The sequence below is a fragment of the Macaca thibetana genome, chromosome 9, assembly GCF_024542745.1.
Source record: "Macaca thibetana thibetana isolate TM-01 chromosome 9, ASM2454274v1, whole genome shotgun sequence".
NCBI lineage: Eukaryota > Metazoa > Chordata > Mammalia > Primates > Cercopithecidae > Macaca > Macaca thibetana.
Genome location: NC_065586.1, coordinates 123,174,905 through 123,193,634, shown reverse-complemented (window position 1 = coordinate 123,193,634; position 18,730 = coordinate 123,174,905). Strand labels below are relative to the sequence as shown.

Sequence of the window (18,730 nt, the reverse complement as noted above, 5' to 3'; positions counted from 1 at the left end):
CACGGGCATATCAGAACCAAGATACACAACCGTTAATTAAAACTGTGAAGACAGACCATCAAACAATGGCCTTTCCTAGAAGACAGCAAGAAAAGGAAGCAAGAAAGAGGCATGAACTTCTCTATGTCATGATGTTAGTAACACCATGGCCTGTTTAGAAAACCTGTCACTGATGGACCCATTCCTCGGGAGCATTTTTATTAGCAAGTGAAAGCTGATGTAATTACGAATCAGGGCAGTTTTGCTGGAGCAGTGTCACCTAAAGATCAGAGCAGCTGCTTCCCACACCAGCACGTCGTCTTTGATCTATAGAAACTCTACCACTAGCATATTTGCATGCGCTGCATGTGCAGCCACTTTATTTACTGAAAGTAAACAACTCTGTGGTGCAAAGATCAGAAAGAACATCCGTTTCATGAACTGGCATAAAGTCATCATGCTACAGTGGATCCTATACATTCTGGTTAATGACAAGGTCATTTTAAGTTGTGCAAAAATTAACTTAAGGCAGTCTGGTTTTGCAAATACCTTTGTAGTTTGGTATGAATATGTAAGGACTGCAGAGCATATTTTGCCCATTCAATCATGTGGTTTTTACTTCTTCTGCAGTAAACCCATAGCTGGTAACCAACCTTGAAAAAATACCAGGGTCGCAGGAATATAAAAAGAAACCTAAAATTGCTGTAGCTGCCCCAAAGAAAAATGAACTTATAAAACCATTGTTGCACACATACATTTTAGGATGATTTTCTGAAAGAAGGCAGGTTTATTAGCAAACAGCACAATTATAGACATTTTTTATGATTATTGTATACAAAAGCCAGACACTGTCTATTTGAAACACATTTTTTTTTTTGCAAATGATTTTAAAATCATTTTTAAAACACATTCATACTTAAACTCTATTACAATGGACATCTCAAAATGAATGCTCATGCATGGAGATATAACATCTTTGTGAAAATATTTGGTTATAGTCTTGGGAAAAAGGCACTATTCACTGGGAAACCAATTCTATTATACCATTTTCCAAATGAAGGAGCATGTCAGACCCTTATCAATCACCCAGGCTTAGAGAAAGCACCGGGTTTTCACCAACAGCAAATTCCCCACCCAAGATGCTGTTGTCACAATGAAACACACCCTCCACCATCCCGTCAATGTCCCCCTGAGAGAGTGTTTAGAGTGGAAACAAAATAACTTCCATCACTTGTGTCTAGGGAGTTAGGATGCTCCAGTGGTCACAAGAGTTAAGTGGAAAATCCAGGCAACATCTTCCCCTTCCCTAAGCCCACTTCTGTCAATGTTCAAAGGGAATTTTTCCTTAAAAGAAGCCCACATTTTCATTTTAGTGAATTAGTAATTTCTAATCCCCTTGTGTGTATCCAGGCCACAGAAAAATCTTTAGAAGTCCGTCTCACTCCATTACATTTTTAAAGGACCTATTAACAGAATGTAAATCTGATCATTTGAAAGAAGCAACAGCAGCTCATATCACAGGAGACGGAAATGTAACTCATTTCACCAGCTCTCATCTCAGCCTGGAGTGCTTCTTACTCTAGGAAAAGCACACACCCAATGGCTGGCCAGCCCACCTGCACAAAACACAAGAGCACCTATCCCAGCCGTGGTCACCTGCTCAGACCCGTGCGTGATGAGGAAAAATGCGGCTTAATGCTGAGGGCTTAGAAAGCCTCTCAAAAAGGAATGCTAACAGAAATCCTGAAGTCTAACTTAATATAAAAGTAAGTATTTCACTCCATGTTTCTACCGCATCAGACTACATCAGAGTAAAGATAAAATGACCTTTTCGTTCTGTGGCAAGGCTATTGCAACACTTCTGTCTCTGGGCATATGCTAAGTATTCACATGGTCTACAGTTCCGTAACTGCCAAATGGAGTTGTTTCGGTTTTTCCTTAAGGATGTAATACTTAGGATCATAGCACATTATTATCCTAGGCACGAGATGCATTCCAATCACCCATTTCAAATATAATCAACTAAAGCAAACAATATACAACTGACTGCAAAGTCGAGTTTTTGTAAAATCCCACAGATATAGATAAAAGCCTTATATTGCATATCCCAACTTATCTAATTAAGTGTGAAGTTCCCCAGTTTTCTATTCCTTACATAAATAGGGGGAAGCTGTCAGGGCATAATCACATTCCCAATTAATAACTTATTCCGATGGAAAGAGGCCACATTTCTAGTACTGTTGTTGACAACATCATGCAATAAATCATTAAGTAAAGTATATCAATTTCAGAGTTCTTTTTAATCACTTTAATTTTAAAAAACTCATTTTCAGTGATTACTTAGAATTTTTAAGCTGATTCATAGTTACATAATTTCTACTATATTTATGCAAAACTGAGTAACACATAAAGACTGGAATCTCTAAGGTATATAATGGAATGGTACAGCCTACCCAAAACAGATCTATGAACTATTTTCTGCTCTTTTTCCACTCTAGAAGGTCCACTGATTAAGGTTTTTGTCCACTTTGCCAGGGATACTTTTTGCCTTGATCGTCCTCTAATCTAAATTCACAGAGCAACAACAATGACTTTAAAAAGTTAATGCACAAATCTACATTTGATGCAAATTGGAAGAGCAAGGGCAGGCATCCTAAACAGGGTAGCATTTCACTCACACTGCTCTGTTGACTCCAGAGAGGGGGGCTCGTGGCTGGCTGGAGATTACAAGGTCCCACTAAACAACTCGAATTTTCAGTGGCGAAGGCCCTTCTTGAAAACATCTTGATGTTGTCATCACTCATTAAATGATTATAGCTTATTCAGAATCTTTTTGAGAGTCCTTCCAAGACAGCTGCGTTTTACAAAAGAACTTCCAAGGATTTTTTTTTACTTCTTTACAGATCTTAGAGATGGTAGAATTGGGAGGAGTCCGTTTAAGACCTCTCTCGTCTTCCCACTTTGAGGCTTCTGTTTGGGAAGGTCAGGGCTGTGGAGGATGGTTCTGGAGGTGGGCAGTTTGCTCTAACTCTTCCATTCCTGGACACTGCTTAGACCCCTATGCCAAATGCTTGATATCAATGTGGCTCCGGATAAGACCAAGCATGGGTCCTTGCTGTCACACCCCCTTCTTAGAACATGCAAGGCTTCTTCCTGAGGAACTCCTCAGGGTTCCTTAGAATACATGGGTTCTTCCAAGCTGGAGCATCCCAAGCCCTTCAGGAAATGGGCACCTAGCTTGTGGTCTGGCCCTTCCAGCAAGGAGATCCTAGAGTTGGACCATGGATACAACATGGTAGACAATAGAAAGGTGCTTATTTCACTGAACAGCTGTCTCCCTAAGCAGGACAGGGATCTAGGAGCAGCTCAGTCCTTTCGATGACTTCTGAAGTGGACCATGGCCATCAGCATCTTGTGCCTGTGTCTTATAGAAGGGACTGACAGCATACACAGGAACCAAATCCAGGCTCAAAACAAGTGCTGCCATGCTAGCTGTGGGATCTTGAACTGTTTCTCATCTGTCTGCAGGGCACTGTGAGAATTAAAATGAGAATCTTCCTGTTCATTACATAGTGCCTAGCACGTAAATGCATGCTCAGTGAAGAAGTGCCATTATTACCACCACACTTATCATCATGCCTGAGATAAGAGAAATTTCTCAAAGACATCCTGGACCACATGGTCTGTGAGGAGACACCATTCCCTGCAGGGTCTGTTCTACCCTTTGATGAAGCTGCGAGCACATCTTACAATCTCTCCACATTCCCAGCTTCCCATGAAACTTTATGAGCTTTTTCTCTGCCCTCTTCCCTCCAGTTTAACTGTTGGTCAATGGGCTACAAGCCAAGTGAACACACACCCACCATAAAGACCCTAAATAAGGCTGGGCATGGTGGCTCATGCCTGCAATCCCAGCACTTTGGGAGGCTGAGGCAAGTGGAGCTCTTGAGGCCAGGAGTTCAAGACCAGCCTTGCTAACATGGTGAAACCCCATCTCTACTAAAAAATACAAAAATTATCTGAGTGTGGTGGCATGCACCTGTAATCCCAGCTACTAGGGAGTCTGAGGCACGAGAATCACTTGAACCCAGGAGACAGAGGTTGCAGTGCGTCAAGATTGCACCACTGTACTCCAACCTGCGTGACAGAGTGACACTCTTATTTTGGGAGGGGGAAAAGAAAGACCCTAACTGGAGGCAGGACTGTGCCCCAACTAGACACAGGATCACACCCCTAACCAGAGACTGGACTGTGCCCCTCTGACCAGAGACAGGACCTCCTAATCGGAGAGAGGACCATGACTCACTAACCAGAGACAGTACCATGTTTCCCTAAGCACAGGCAGAATCATGCTCCCCAAAACAGAGACAAAACAGTCTCATGAGACCACCGGCCTCCACTTCCACCCTCTCCCTCACCTGCCACCATCCCGGCATGCCATCATGTCATCCCCAGCCTTTCTAAGTCCGCCAATCCCAAGAGGGTCTTGGCAGAACCACACTTGGTTCAAGTTCAAGCCACACACTGTTTGCTCTACACAACGCCCTTTCCAGTTCCATTCCTGAGACTGTGCAGACTGCGCCTGCAGCACAATCCCAAGAAGACAGGAACGCTGGACCTCAGGGGTCAACGCCGGACATCAGGGATCAACACCGGACCTCAGGGGTCAACAGGTGGCTCCTGGAGTCACCGCAAATCCTTCTCCATGGGCTCAGTGCCCATTCCATATTAATGTGTTCCAAATGTGTTTCAAGACTATGAATGATTATGATGGAGAATAAGAAAAGGCAGGCAAATTTACGTTTATGTAATAATGAAAAAGTCTACTGTAAATAAAGCCAATTTACATGGAAACATTTTATTTCCTGAGTCATACATGTTGTAACCCAAACCTAAAAGAGCACACTTTAAAAAGGAAAATCTGAACCTCACATGTGCTGAAGCCCTAAGACACGAACTGTTTTACTGGATGGAAACACACGAAGGCAGCATTTGTCCATCTGAGGGACCTGTCTGTGACTCACACAAAACAGAGTCCTCTGTGGTGACACCAGACATAGAAATGCAAAGGACCCCAGTGCTCCGTTCGGACTATGCTGTCCAAGAAGACACACTTCACCTCCCTGTTCACACCCCAGATGGGCAGGACACATCTAGGAAAGACCAGGGTACCTCCTCTGATGTCAAGTGAAAACTCCAAAAGGACGTTTTCTCCTTTCATTTCAAGTTATTTTCTGGAAAAGGATCTACCAAGACGAGTTAAATGATAATGTGTACTAAATATTTTAAACATTATCCAGTCTATCTTTGATGGGCATTCGGGTTGGTTCCAAGTCTTTGCTATTGTAAATAGTGCTGCAATAAACACACATGTACATGTGTCTGAATAAAGAAAATGTGGCACATATACACCATGGAATACTATGCAGTCATAAAAAAGAAAGAATGAGTTCATGTCCTTTGCAGGGACATGGATGAAGCTGGAAGCCATCATTCTCAGCAAACTAACACAGGACCAGAAAACCAAACACCACATGTTCTCACTCATAAATGGGAGCTGAACAGTGAGAATACATGCACACAGGGAGGCGAACAACACACACAGAGGCCTGTTGGGGGTTGGGGGCAAATGGAGGGAGAGCATTAGGACAAATACCTAATGCATGCGGGCCTTAAAACTTAGATGATGGGCTGAGAGGTGCAGCAAACCACTATGGCATATACATACCTATGTAACAAACCTGTATGTTCTGCACATGTATCCCAGAACTTAGAGTTAAAAAAAAAAAAAAGAGAGAAGAAATTATAACCTCTTGAACCTCAAAAAAAAAAAAAAAAATTAAACAAGACCTACTCATGCATTTTTTGCTGAAGGAAACAAACTTAAGGTAAGGGGGTGGGGAGGACAGCAGTGAACCCTGGGAAAAGGCACCGTGATCAGAAACTTGATGGACTGTCTAATTAGTAAAATATTCTGGAAAAAAAATGAATAGGCTCCTGCCTAATTACTGTTTAAGAGAAACACCTACAATACATGAGTAGACAATAAAATAACTAAGGTGAAGTACCTCAATTACTTTTTAGGGTCCTTCATAAAACTTTATTAATGGCACCTTAAATGTAAACACTACGGAGAAACTGCCAGAAGAATGAGGACTGAGCAGAAAATACATATCTTTTGCTAGAAGACAAGAGCCAAATGTTTCTGTCTTTAAAATTGGTTTGCTTCCCCTTCAACTTTGACATTCATTTGGAAAATGAGGACATTTTATATACCAGGCTGTATCTCGACGGCTCACTACACTGTAATATAATAGGCTTATGTTCAAACAGCAGTTGGAGAAGGCTGCTGTCAGTCCCAGTTAAATATCTAAGCGTATGTCACCAAGCACTTACAATGAGTTCGGAATCTCGTCCCATGGAAATGACGGTTCGGTTCACAGTCCGGAGAAGTTTCTCCATGATAATCTGGACGTGTCTCTGAGTCGGCCCCTGGGGAAGGACACACCAATGAACATGAACGCCAAACAGAAACACTAACACGCAAGCCCCAGTGGCTGCCATTGAATCCACTTACCCTGTAAAGAGTAAATCAATTATAACCCTTAATGAGATGAAAAATGGCCCTTGTCAAAGGCAAAAGCTCCCACAAAGAAAACTCAGGGGATTTTATTAATTATAGTCCATTAATGATAATTTGTTATATATATTATCATAGTAATTTAATTTAAGCAAATCTTAAAAATAAAAGAAAATCTGTTTAAACAATATAATGTTTATGATCCCTGATTAGCCCACCAATTAGTTTTCTAAAGATATTTGGCCATCTGTAAATGGAAGGCAGGCAGGTAACAGTCCTAGATGGTTCTGCATGTCAAATGCAAATAACTTAAATAGTCACATAGGCTAGAATGTTTAAACAGCATTTAGCAAACTATCTAAGCTTCACACTGCTGTGGCATTTTCTATCAGTAAAAATTGACTCTTTTATTAGTGTGGGATGCGATTGTTGATTCTTCTTTGTGAACTCTGAATCTGATTAAACGCATGCTCTAGGCCCTTCCCAGCGTCACCACCTTCTCTGCGAGCTTTGGCCAAACAAGCTCTTACACCAAGCTTTTCTCCAATAAGAACAGGAAAGAGCCAGAAATGGGATCACTGGAGGCTGGCCTTTGGGTGAAGGCTTTCAAAAATCCTCTCCAAAGGCAACGCTCCTGTAAGAGCTAAGGTTTCTAGCATCACTAAGAACAGATTTAATCCTATCTTTTTCTTCTAGATCACCAACCAGGCTCTGAGAGAATGAACCAGTGCTACAGGGGAGAGGGTGACCAGGTATGTGGGCATGGTGACTAGGAGGGATTTCCAAGGTCATGCAAGAAAGGGCCAGGGACAAGCCTCATCTACTTAAAAATCCTGGCTACTCTGTCCAGGGCTAAGGGCAAGGATGGACAAAGCCCTGCTTTCACCTTTCCAGGCACACCTGGAAAATCAATAGCATCACATGGGTGCTCATATGTTGGGAGTGAAAGGCACAGGGTCAGACTTTTCCATATGTGCTGGCACAAACTTGCTTTTTATTTTTTCTTTCATTTTCTAGAGATGGAATCTCACTATGTTGCCCAGGCTGGTCTTAAACTCCTGGGCTCAAGCGATCCTCCAAACTTGGCCCCGCAAAGCGCTGGTGTTACAGGCATGAGTTACTGCCCTGGGCCAGCACCAACTTCCGATTTTTAAAAAAGTCCCTGAAAGAAGCATACAATTTAGAAATGCAAAAGGAATAGGGTTGGCCGGGTGCGGTGGCTCACACCTGTAATCCCAGCACTATGGGAGGCCGAGGCGGGTGGATCACAAGGTCAGGAGTTTGAGACCATCCTGGCCAACACAGTGAAACCCCATCTCTACTAAAAATACAAAAAAATTAGCCGGGCCTGGTGGCAGGCGCCTGTAATCCCAGCTACTTGGGAGGCTGAGGCAGGAGAATCACTTGAACCCGGGAGGCGGAAGTTGCAGTGAGCTGAGATTGCGCCACTGCACTCCAGCCTGGGCGACAGTGTGAGACTCTGTCTCAAAAGAAGGAAAAAAAAAAAAAAGGAATAGGGTAGAGCTACAAAAGCAAAGCACTGACCTATGGGGAGAGAGCCTCGGGGGAGGAAAAGAGCTGCTCTTCTCCTTACCACTCTCAGCATACCTGGCCTTGTTTTTTTTTTTTTTTTTGACTTTGTGCATGTATTACTTTAATAAAAATAAGAAGAAAGAATGCAGGTAATTAGCCAAGTTTAAGCATCAAAGCCTTTTTGTCTGACGTTAAGGATGAAAATTTAGGTCCTGAGAGGCATTTCGCTGAGAAGACACAGGAAATAAAAAATGATTTTCAATGCAGAAGGATAAATGTTATAATGTAATAATCATCATATATACATAAATAAAAATAATTTAAGGGTGCAACTCTACCGAGACAAAAAGAGAGGCTAGACCTGAAAATCAAGGCCATTCATTTTTACATGAATAAAGTTGTACTGCAAGGCAAATGGCAGGTTCAGACAAATGACAGGACATCATGCACAGAGCCAGCACTCACCACGTCCTTCCTGTACAGCACCTCCAGGATGTGGCTGAGCAGCTGACAGCAGGCCTCCAGGTCCTCCTGTCTCTCCAGATGGTACTTGAGCTGATCGGTCATCATGGGAAGCAGGATCTCTCTGCAGTCTACATAGGACACAGGGTTGCCAGTCAGTGTGAAACCCACCAAAACACAATTATGTTTGCTATAAGCTTGTCTGCCCTTTCAAGCAGTTTGCATTTACATTGTGCAACACGTGAAACTGACATCTGGAGGGGGGGGGTCAATTACTTGACTGTGAGAACGTCACGTCTGCTGTTATTGTAAATAATTCACACATAAACACACTTCCATGCATCTGTGTGTGTACCCCAGGTAAACAGATAATAATTTGCAAACACACAAGATACATATAAACACACACACTTACATCCCATTGTGTGCACATAAATGCAGACACAAACACACATGGGTTTTTTAATGAATTTTCTCTAACTATAAATTCACTAATTTACAACATTAAAAGAAATACTTCCTACAACACAAATTATTTGAATTGGCAGCTTTTTTCATCCATTCCAAGGTGAGTCAAAAAGTATGGTTTCCTTCTCCTGGGTAGAAGATGCCAATCTTGGAATGTGGCAATTTAAGGCACACAGAGTCCTCACTGAGGAGGAACAGGAAATGGAAACCAGGGCAGAGGCCCCGCTACGGGAACCGTGGCTATAAAATTAAGGGATGCCATGGTGTAAGGATCAGAGGCAAAGCAGGTTTCAATTTCCATTTGTTCTTTCGATAGGAGCATAGGAAGGATGTTCAGAAAATAAAAGAGCAATAGGGAAACAGACACAAATACGATTAAAGGTGAAATGCAATTCCTAATTGTCTCTTCCAGTTGGGAAATCCAACTTAACTGGAGCATCATCTGCTCTCCAGCATGGACTATCTGTTTACAACACCAGTTCTGTGTTTCGACGCTAGTCCAGCCATTCTTGTTTCCTTTAAATGCAGAGCACATGAGGAGACAGCAGTGCTCTAAAACCTTAAATAGACTTAGCCGGTTTTCAGGATTTTATATTTTAAGACTTACAACATTAATGATACATTAAAACATGCTTTGCATTAATGTTTCTTTTATGTAAGAAAACTATAAGCATGCAACATTGGAATGGTTCTTCTGAGTACGCGGAGCAACTTTCCCACAAACTACACTACAGTGAAGGACTGGGGTGCACGCAGAGAGAAACAAAGATTGAGAAGAAGCACAAACCCCTCTACTCCCCTGTCTCCAGTGGATCACATGTGGGCGGCCTCTGCCAAAGCCTTCCCCAGTTCCAATTTTTATTGATTTCCCAGGAAAGGACTGATAGCAACGCCATTTTTCCAAAAAGTTTTGTCCACTTAACATAGGAAAATGTGAATGTCCCTGCTGATTTCACAATGCCAGTAGTCAATACTTAGGCGGAAGTAATGCAGGATGTGCTAAGTGCTGCACATCTTCTGGAAAGAGGCCATGTCAGCCTCGAAGGCTGTGGTGTCTGGAATCCCTCAAGAGGTCAGTGAGGGAGAGCACAGTGCCAAGATGGGATGGGCTGGCCCTGTAGGAGACTGCCCGAGTGTTAGAGCCACCTGAGAACAAAGCCAGTCCAAGAGAAATGAATAAGAAAATGACCTCAAGGGAGTGAATCCAGCCTGGAAACACTAACGCATAGGACCCACTATTTCCACAAATACCCCCAAATCTCAATGCCTTTCCTATAGAATCTACAAACTACATCCAGACTCTTGAGCTGCTGACCTTAACCACAACGCAGCATCCAACGTAGGGTTTAACTCCAAATGCTCTAGCCCAGCTGGCTGAAATGCTTCCTCAGCCCACCCTTATCTGAGCCCAGCCCTGCCAGCACTCTTCCTCGTGGTGCCCACCGTGATATCTCCCAAATGAGTCCTCTTGCCCTTTGGCTGGAAACACATCACGCACTGTGCCAACCTCAACATGGGCCAACCTTGTCACTTGGTCATCCCTAGCACTGCCACCATTCTGGAAAACAAGCTGAATTTCCAAGAAACCCCAGAGGGAGTAGTTAGAACCACTAAGACCCCTGCAGGTAATGATAGCCCCTGACAATGTGACTAAGGAAAAAAATGACTACATAAGCTTAGAAGCCGACTTCCGAAGCAAGCCTAGCATAGACCAAAGAGAGGGAAAAGGTCTAATGGACCAGCCAGTACAGGTTGGAAGGAGGGTGTGTCCCTAAGTGATTCCAGAAAATCAGGGGAACATAGCACTGGGCTCAGAGACAGCAGAGCTGGCCCTATAAACTCTGGTACCCAGGTGTCCCGGCCTAAATTCATCCCTCACTGCACCATTTATCCGTCATGCTGGGTAGGCAGTTGTGGTCTGTGCTGTTCTCAGAGCTAACTGAGTGTGCTGGTCTCATTTGTTAGAATTACTCTGGGGAGAAAGAAGAGGTGTCTGCCTCCTCATCTTTGGCTGGGAGATGCTATCAACCATCATTGGTTACCTGGTGGGAACGTTCACCATCCACCCCACCTGGAGGACTGCGCTACCTTCACCTGTTTGCTATCCAGCCTCTCTTGAGGAGAAACAACAAAACTTTTAGAAATGTCACTGTCATTTTGTCCCATAAAAGACATTTCATTCACTAAGCCCCCAAGAAGATTTTTTAAAAAATTGTTATAATCATCCTGATAGACGAGAATCCAACTGCACCTCAGCCTTCATGACCCAGCCATCCATGGCCAGTCAAGATCAAGGCGGGAGGTGGGGCTATGTCTACTTTAACTGTTGGGACAAAATGAGATGACGCTTGAGGGACTTTGTAAAAAGTCATCCAACATGCCTCAGTGAGAGGTCTCCCCCAGCACCATCAGCGTCAGGAAACTATGCCCCTGACCCCAAAACAGAACCAGGTCACTGAGGCTGGCAACCAGGCTTTCCCTAAAGGCCAAAGGTCACTCTGCCCATGCCAGGGATTTCAACCAGGCCTCCAGGCAGAGGGTCACACAGGCTGTGGCACCTTACAGTACCTTCTGTCACCTGGTCCACAGCAACCCATTCCAGACCCCGAAGAAAGTCAACTCCCCAGAGCCACTCAGAGAGGCTGGGAGGACCGAAGCCAAAGGCAGCAAAGCCAAGGAGTGCACCTCCCTGGTGACCTGTGATCTGCAGGCCTCAGCACAGCCCCTGGTGGACCCAGGTACAGGCAGGCCTCCAATGCCCCGTTATCGGAACATCTGAAATACTGATTGCTTTAATTATCTGTTCCTCCTTACTGGGATGCAATCTCCATAAAAGCAGAAGCCTTCTTATTTTCCTTAAATGGCATATCCAAGCACATAAACCAAGGCCTGATGACAGTGGTAGTATGAGTGTGTGTCTGGGATTAACTTGCAATTACATGCATGTGGTATCAAACTAAAGTCTGCAGTTAAAAGCAGGTCTGCTGCTCCCAACCCTCAATAAATGGTAGCTGTTAATAGCAATAATACAAATGTCATTATACAAAGTCAGCCTTTTCAACTAAAAAGATACAAAGAAAACGAAAGCCATACAGCTGTGCTATCCAGTACAGTAGCCACTCAGCTGCCTTCCCTAAAAGTGAAAACATAAATTTCTTAAAACCTCATGTTTGCCGGGTGCGGTGGCTCAAGCCTGTAATCCCAGCACTTTGGGAGGCCAAGACGGGCGGATCACGAGGTCAGGAGATCGAGACCATCCTGGCTAACACGGTGAAACCCCGTCTCTACTAAAAAATACAAAAAACTAGCCGGGCGAGGCAGCGGGCGTCTGTAGTCCCAGCTACTCAACAGGCTAAGGCAGGAGAATGGCGTGAACCCGGGAGGCGGAGCTTGCAGTGAGCTGAGATCCGGCCACTGCACTCCAGCCTGGGCGACAGAGCGAGACTCCGTCTCAAAAAAAAAAAAAAAAAAAAAAAAAAAAAAAAAAAAAAAAAAAAAAAAAAAACCCTCATGTTTTAAGGGGCTTCTCTTATTTTGTATTTCTGTCTACAGATAGTAGGTTTTTTCAAGAAGTGGTGGGAGTACACGTTTTAAGTAACAGTAAGACTCTAGAATTTTATCTTAAGATAGCAAATCAAGAGCACTGAGGAACGTACACTACAAAGACAGACAAAGGAACAGATAGACACACACACACACACACACCCTACAATGACCTATTTTAAAGCATGAACAGCTGTCTCTGGCAGTCAAGGAAGCAGAATCTCCCGTCTTCCTATGGACTTCATACTTAAATGTCCTGAACACTCTTCCCATGGACGAAATGTCATTTCCACGGGCTTGGCACTGATAGTCCCATTAGTTCCAAAGCTGATGGCCTGGGAAGCCAACAAATAATCCACCAGGAGGAAAAAAAAAAAAAGGAACGCGGGATCTTATATTTTAAAGAAAAACACATCATCTTTTGAAAACTCTGGAACAAATACTCGACCAGAAGTCCAGGAACCTGGGTCACTTTACGAGATTTGGGGAAAGCCTTTTAATCAGTTTACTCACACATATGAAGAAATAGTGCAATCCCCCCTGCTGGCTCTTTGCTTTGTATCTTGGGCAAGTTACTTAAAGTTACTGAAACTCTCTAGGTCTTAATTCTTCTTTTGTGCAAAATGGGGATGCTGTTGGTCATCTCCCAGATTGACCGTGAAAACTAAATGATACAATGCGTGTATTTAGCAAATATGAGCCTACAACAAATGGTGGTAACAGAAGGAATAGTATTATACAAAGTCAGCCTGTTCAACTAAAAGGACACAAAAGAAAACTAACACCTCAGAGCTGTGATATCCAGTCCAGAAACCTCTGAACATGTGAAATCTAATTAGTGCCATGGAGGAATGGAATTTTTAACATTATTTAATTGTAGTTAATATAAACTTAAATGTAAAAAGTGCTACTGGATTTACTTATTAGAAATCAATGTTTGAAACAATTGGGGTATGTGAATCTCATTTTTCAAAGGTAAATTATATTCAATGATGAAAATAAAGATCAAGTGTCTGGTGAAAATTTCATATCCAAACTGAGATGTGCTGTACAGGTGTAAAATACTGGATTTCAGAGACTTCATATGAAAAAAAGAACGTAAAATATGTATCATTAATAATATTTAGAGAGAATTCATGTTGCAGTGATGTTTTAGACAAAATACATTGTTAAAATTAATTTCATCAATTGCCTCATTTTTTAAAATGTGGCAACTAGAATATTTTTAATTACATACATGGCTCACATTCTATTTCTGCTGGACAGCACAGTCTCAGAGTATGCTAGTAAGCAGATGTTAAAGACCTTGTATGTGACTTCTGATTGTTATGAACTGGCATTTATTGTAAGCAGAGTCACGGCCACAGCTCTCTCCTATCAGACACCCCATCACACATACATGACTCCAGGACTGCCAGTGCTTGTCAGTGCTGACTAAGGCTATGGTGACCTACGAGGAAGCTAGAATCAGCTAGCACAGCTGTCCTGGTTTCCTCTGCCACGCACAGAGCTATAAAGGTAGCCAGGTGGGCCCAGGCTCCATGCAAATCGGCTGTGAGGATCACACCAGTCACCCTTTCACGGCCCTTCCCCAGTGTGATCTACAATGATTACAAATGGCAATAATTCAACATCTGTTCATCCTCAGTTGCAAGGGCCAAAGCCAGGATGATTAATGCTCTGGTAATGGGGACAGAGTAAAAAATATTAATCTTTATAAAAGGTATTCAACAAGCATTATCAGCTTATAAATGTCCAAGCAGAATATCCAACCATAACCCCATTACAGTTCTACATTAAAGCAAGATGCAAATACAAGAATTAATTTGTCCATTTAAAACATTCATTTTTATGAACACTGAGTAATGTACTTCTTAATTTTTAGTTTGGTCACATTAAATAAATGATCCATAAAGTGCATTTAATAACCCTGTGAGTGTGACATAGAACTGAGATCCAGAATAACACTTTTCATGAGAATTAAACAGTAAGAACCATATACATGGGGGGGTGTTTGGTATTCATCTTGTATAGTCAATCGTCTTATTTTCCAACCATCTAAGAATCCTGGACCCACATGTTTCAACACGTCCAGGTGCTTTTCTCCCTCCATTCAAGTCTTCAAACAACAGAAATACAGAAGACGGTGCCGACACTGTAAGGAATCACAGAGCCAACTACTTAGCTCCACATTTCACAGATGTGGGAACTGGGAGCTGAGTGAAGGAACCTTCAGGATTGCACCCCTATGCACCATCAGAGTCCGAATTATTAGATGTCTGATTCCTCAGCTGGAGCTCCGCAGGGTAAAGGATCCGTGCAGGAACACATGTGTGTAAACCTGTATGATTCAGGCATTTTTACATAACAGATGCAAAGCAAATTTTTCAAGAATCATTTTAACCTAACAAGTCATGAAAGTTAGCAGTACCAGAGAATAAATGAACATCGAGTTACCCTTGGTAAGTCACTTTTACTTTTCCTTTCTGCGCATTAGTTTCCTAGTCTGTAAAATGGAGTAAACACAAATGGCCTGTGCAGTGTTTCTATTCCAAGATGCCGGGCAGTACCTTTTAAGTGTTCTGATTGGAACAGGGCCACTGGGCAGAGGGCTGAAAATGTCAGAAATGTGGTAATCTGCAATTCACCCTTGAGGTGTTCAGTATCATGGAATTTGAAATGAAAAGGTGACAGAGCAAGCAAAAGGGTGTTGGAAATTGGAAGGAGGTGGCACAGTAGCACGTGGACTGTTGAACAATAGAAAAAAGAAATTTGTCAAAGATATGTTTTCTGGACATTGGCACAAGGCTTTGTAAAAAAAAACCTTCCTTTAAAGGAAGGCAGTGAGGGAGCAGATATTTTGTATCTTTTACTTTGGAAAACTAAAGATTAAACTTCCATGACTCTGCTAGTAACAAGCTGTCAGAAGAAATGAAAGAAGAGCCAATGGAGAAAAATCACAAATGAGTCCCATTTATTAGTAGATGAAAAAATCAGCAAGATGCAAGAAAAATGCCAGAGAACACCGTGTGGGAAGAACTGGTCAGGCAGGAAGTCTATTCTCTAGGTGGATGGGAGTACATCAAGGATGTGGCTTGTGTTAAGTTCAGAAAGAATTTACAGGGCTGTCAGTCTGCAGGCAGGATCTCACCATGTGGAAGATGAGAAAACCAAGAGAGAATATACAGCGCTGTGGAATGGTGGGTATTTTTTAAACCAGGAGAATAACGGTAGCAAAAAATATAGGTCTTGGCCCATGTGGTCCTGTACAAACTCCCCTCCTGGTTGCTCTGACAATAAAATACATATGTTAAAACCCTATATTGTGCTGTAGTTCCTCTTACGGAAAGGACTGTGCACCCAGGGAGGAGTCTACGCCCAAGAAAAGATGGAGGTCCTGAAGCAGAACCTAGAAGTCTGCAGGCTGACCTGGGGTTCTTCCCACTGTCCCAGGCTAGTTACTGTAGACAACATATTATGCAGTTACAGAAACCAGCTCCCAGGATCTAGAAGAAATCATGGAGTAAGGGGACTCAGGGACTTGCTTTTCTGGTGCCCAGTGTGCACATGACTAAATACAGGACAACTGACACAGTCTCTTCTCAGATTGTTCTTCTTGCTTTCAACATCCAGCAACAGGGACAGAAGCCCACCCAGAAGTGACAGCAGAACTCAACAGACAATGATAAAGTTTACACCAGCTCCACCATAAAGAACTGTTGGCACCACCAATTTGATCACAGATAAAAGTCCCCACACAGAAAGAAGAGAAAAACTATTAAAACTCCATTAACATATGAGCACAATGCCGTATACTTTATACATTTAATTTATTTGTATGTTTATTTATTCACTTGTTTGTATTTTGTCTTGTTCCATATGGCATTTGAAGTAAATTCCGTTTTCAGAATGCATTACTCATATGGTGGGTGTGAAACAGTTTAAGAAAAGAGTGGGCTGATGGATTTGTAAGAAGCCACCTCCTCGATCAGCACCATGGCGGTGGACAGCTCCCTGCCAGGCTTCTTGCTGAACTCTGGTGTCCTTATCTGAGCACTGAGATAATCACTCTTTTTCAATTCTACATTTTTAAGTAGATGACTCTGAAGACTCTCAAAGGAAGCAAACTAGCTAACCAATGGTCCTGAGCACACGGCAGACATTCAATGAATTATGATGGAATTGAAATGGATACAATTAAAAAACCTGAAATTGAGTTCACCCTCCTACATTCAATAAGTCATTTCTAAAATCCTGCAGTGTTTTAACAAATGGTCTTTTCAAAAACATATATAATGAAAGATAATGATATACAGAATGAGGGATGAAAAAGGTGCAGTACTACAGATAAAAAGTTTTATCGAGGCATGAAAAAAACAGAAGAGAAAATGATGTTTACATTCCACCATTATTTAAAAGAATCAGTCTTCGGGATTCACAGCTGGTACCGTTCATTAGCAGTCATCAGCTCAACTATCTAATTAAAGTACTGCAGAATGCTATATGAGTGGTACATTAAGTGACTGTGGCAAAATTGACCCCAACCCCAATTGTTCCTTCTGCACAACATCTACCAAGTTAACAAAACTACTGCAGAGTAGCTCCGGGTTTAAGATCCCTTTCGATATAGCAAAATATACTTCTATTTTCCACAACAGCAAAGCTCAAGATATTTTATTTTGTTTTTTTAATCAAAAATGCTTTTATCAAAAAACATTAAGAAGGTATATTATGGGTTTGTTTTAAACATGCAGCTTTTCTATAATTTAAGGCATAATAAGTTGACTAATGGGGTAATTTTTTGAGATATAAATTTCTATCATGGATCAAATCACAATGATAATAGTGTAGAAATCTGACTTCGATATTTCCTAATAGCTAGTCCCAATAGGTGTCTGGGACTTTGCCCTCAGATTTCAAAGGGCTGCTGTAACTAATGTTTCCACCATTAAAAAGGAGAATTTTATTTTGCTTGATAACTACAAGAATCATTCACCTTGAAAATAATAAGGAAAATCATTTAAACTCACCAGGCCTACACTTTCAAGAAGCTCTGTATTGCTCAAAAATGGAAGCAAATGAAGTTTGAAAAGACTCATGAACACTGTCTACAAGGAGCCTGTTCGCTATAGTGGAGGGAGGAGCCCCAGGAGGGCCAAGGTATGAGCGAATGGCCTCTTTCCCATTCCTACTCACTGCCAGAGTCCAACCACCAGGAAAATAATCAACAGGCAAATCAGAAAACTACACAAGGTACCAAAGAATCGCAGACTTACAGAAAAGCAGCCTATCTAGAGTATTCAACTATCTGCAAGACTAAAAAGGGGTAGTCTTACCACTAAACTTTACTCTCAAAATCTCACACTCCCATCCAAAACAAACTGAGTGAGGACAAAATGATAAGGACACAGTAAGCTCCAAAGAAAACCTGTCCATTGCTTTGGCCACTATAGAAACGGGAATACGGAAAAATTACATCTTGAAAGGCAAAGAAGTGACCCAGTGTTCATTGAAACAAGCTTCCCAAAGCTGTCAGGTTCAGAAGGGGGCCAGTGTCAGATTCAGAAAGGGGCCACAGGGTGAGAGAACATGTTCCAGGAGGACTCTCACCTCCAGTCAAAGGCTTCTTACAAGTATGGCCAATGCTCTTTACTAACTTAAAAGGTAATGTTAGCTCAGGTTGCTTCATTTTATTTCAATTTCTGTAACATTAATGCTACACATTTTTGTGAGCATAAATCCTAAACGTCAGTGTTCCAGTGTTTAATTACACGAAAACGTTTCATTTCTATACGATTTAAGCTTTAATTCTCACAGTTTTTGTCAGCTATATGAGCACCAATATAATCACATGGACACAAAGCTACAAATGCACAAATGATGAAGCTTTGACCTTTCCTTCTCTTTGTATCTACCTTGCTTTGAAAATCTGCTCACTCCACACCACAGATTATATGCAAGAGTCATCTTTTGGTGAAGCACACAATCTATTAACCAGTTTTCAAGTAGTCAAGTCACATGGCGAGACAAAGCTTAAAGCCATCACAGCCCATTGACTCTCACGCACACTGCCCATTCACTGACTCTCATGCACAGCATGCTAACGTGTTACAGGCCCTCCACCTCGGCAGAGGGGCAGGGGTGGGAACATCCAAGGTGGATGCC

General features: G+C 42.2%; 1 protein-coding gene across 1 annotated transcript in view; it reads right to left on the bottom strand.

The window, feature by feature from the left end:
• DOCK1 (dedicator of cytokinesis 1) overlaps positions 1-18,730 on the bottom strand; it is a 557,083-nt gene that overhangs the window by 326,661 nt on the left and 211,692 nt on the right. The window contains 2 exon segments of the mRNA XM_050803710.1: positions 6,376-6,471; positions 8,558-8,685. Coding sequence (XP_050659667.1) covers positions 6,376-6,471; positions 8,558-8,685 — 224 coding nt within the window.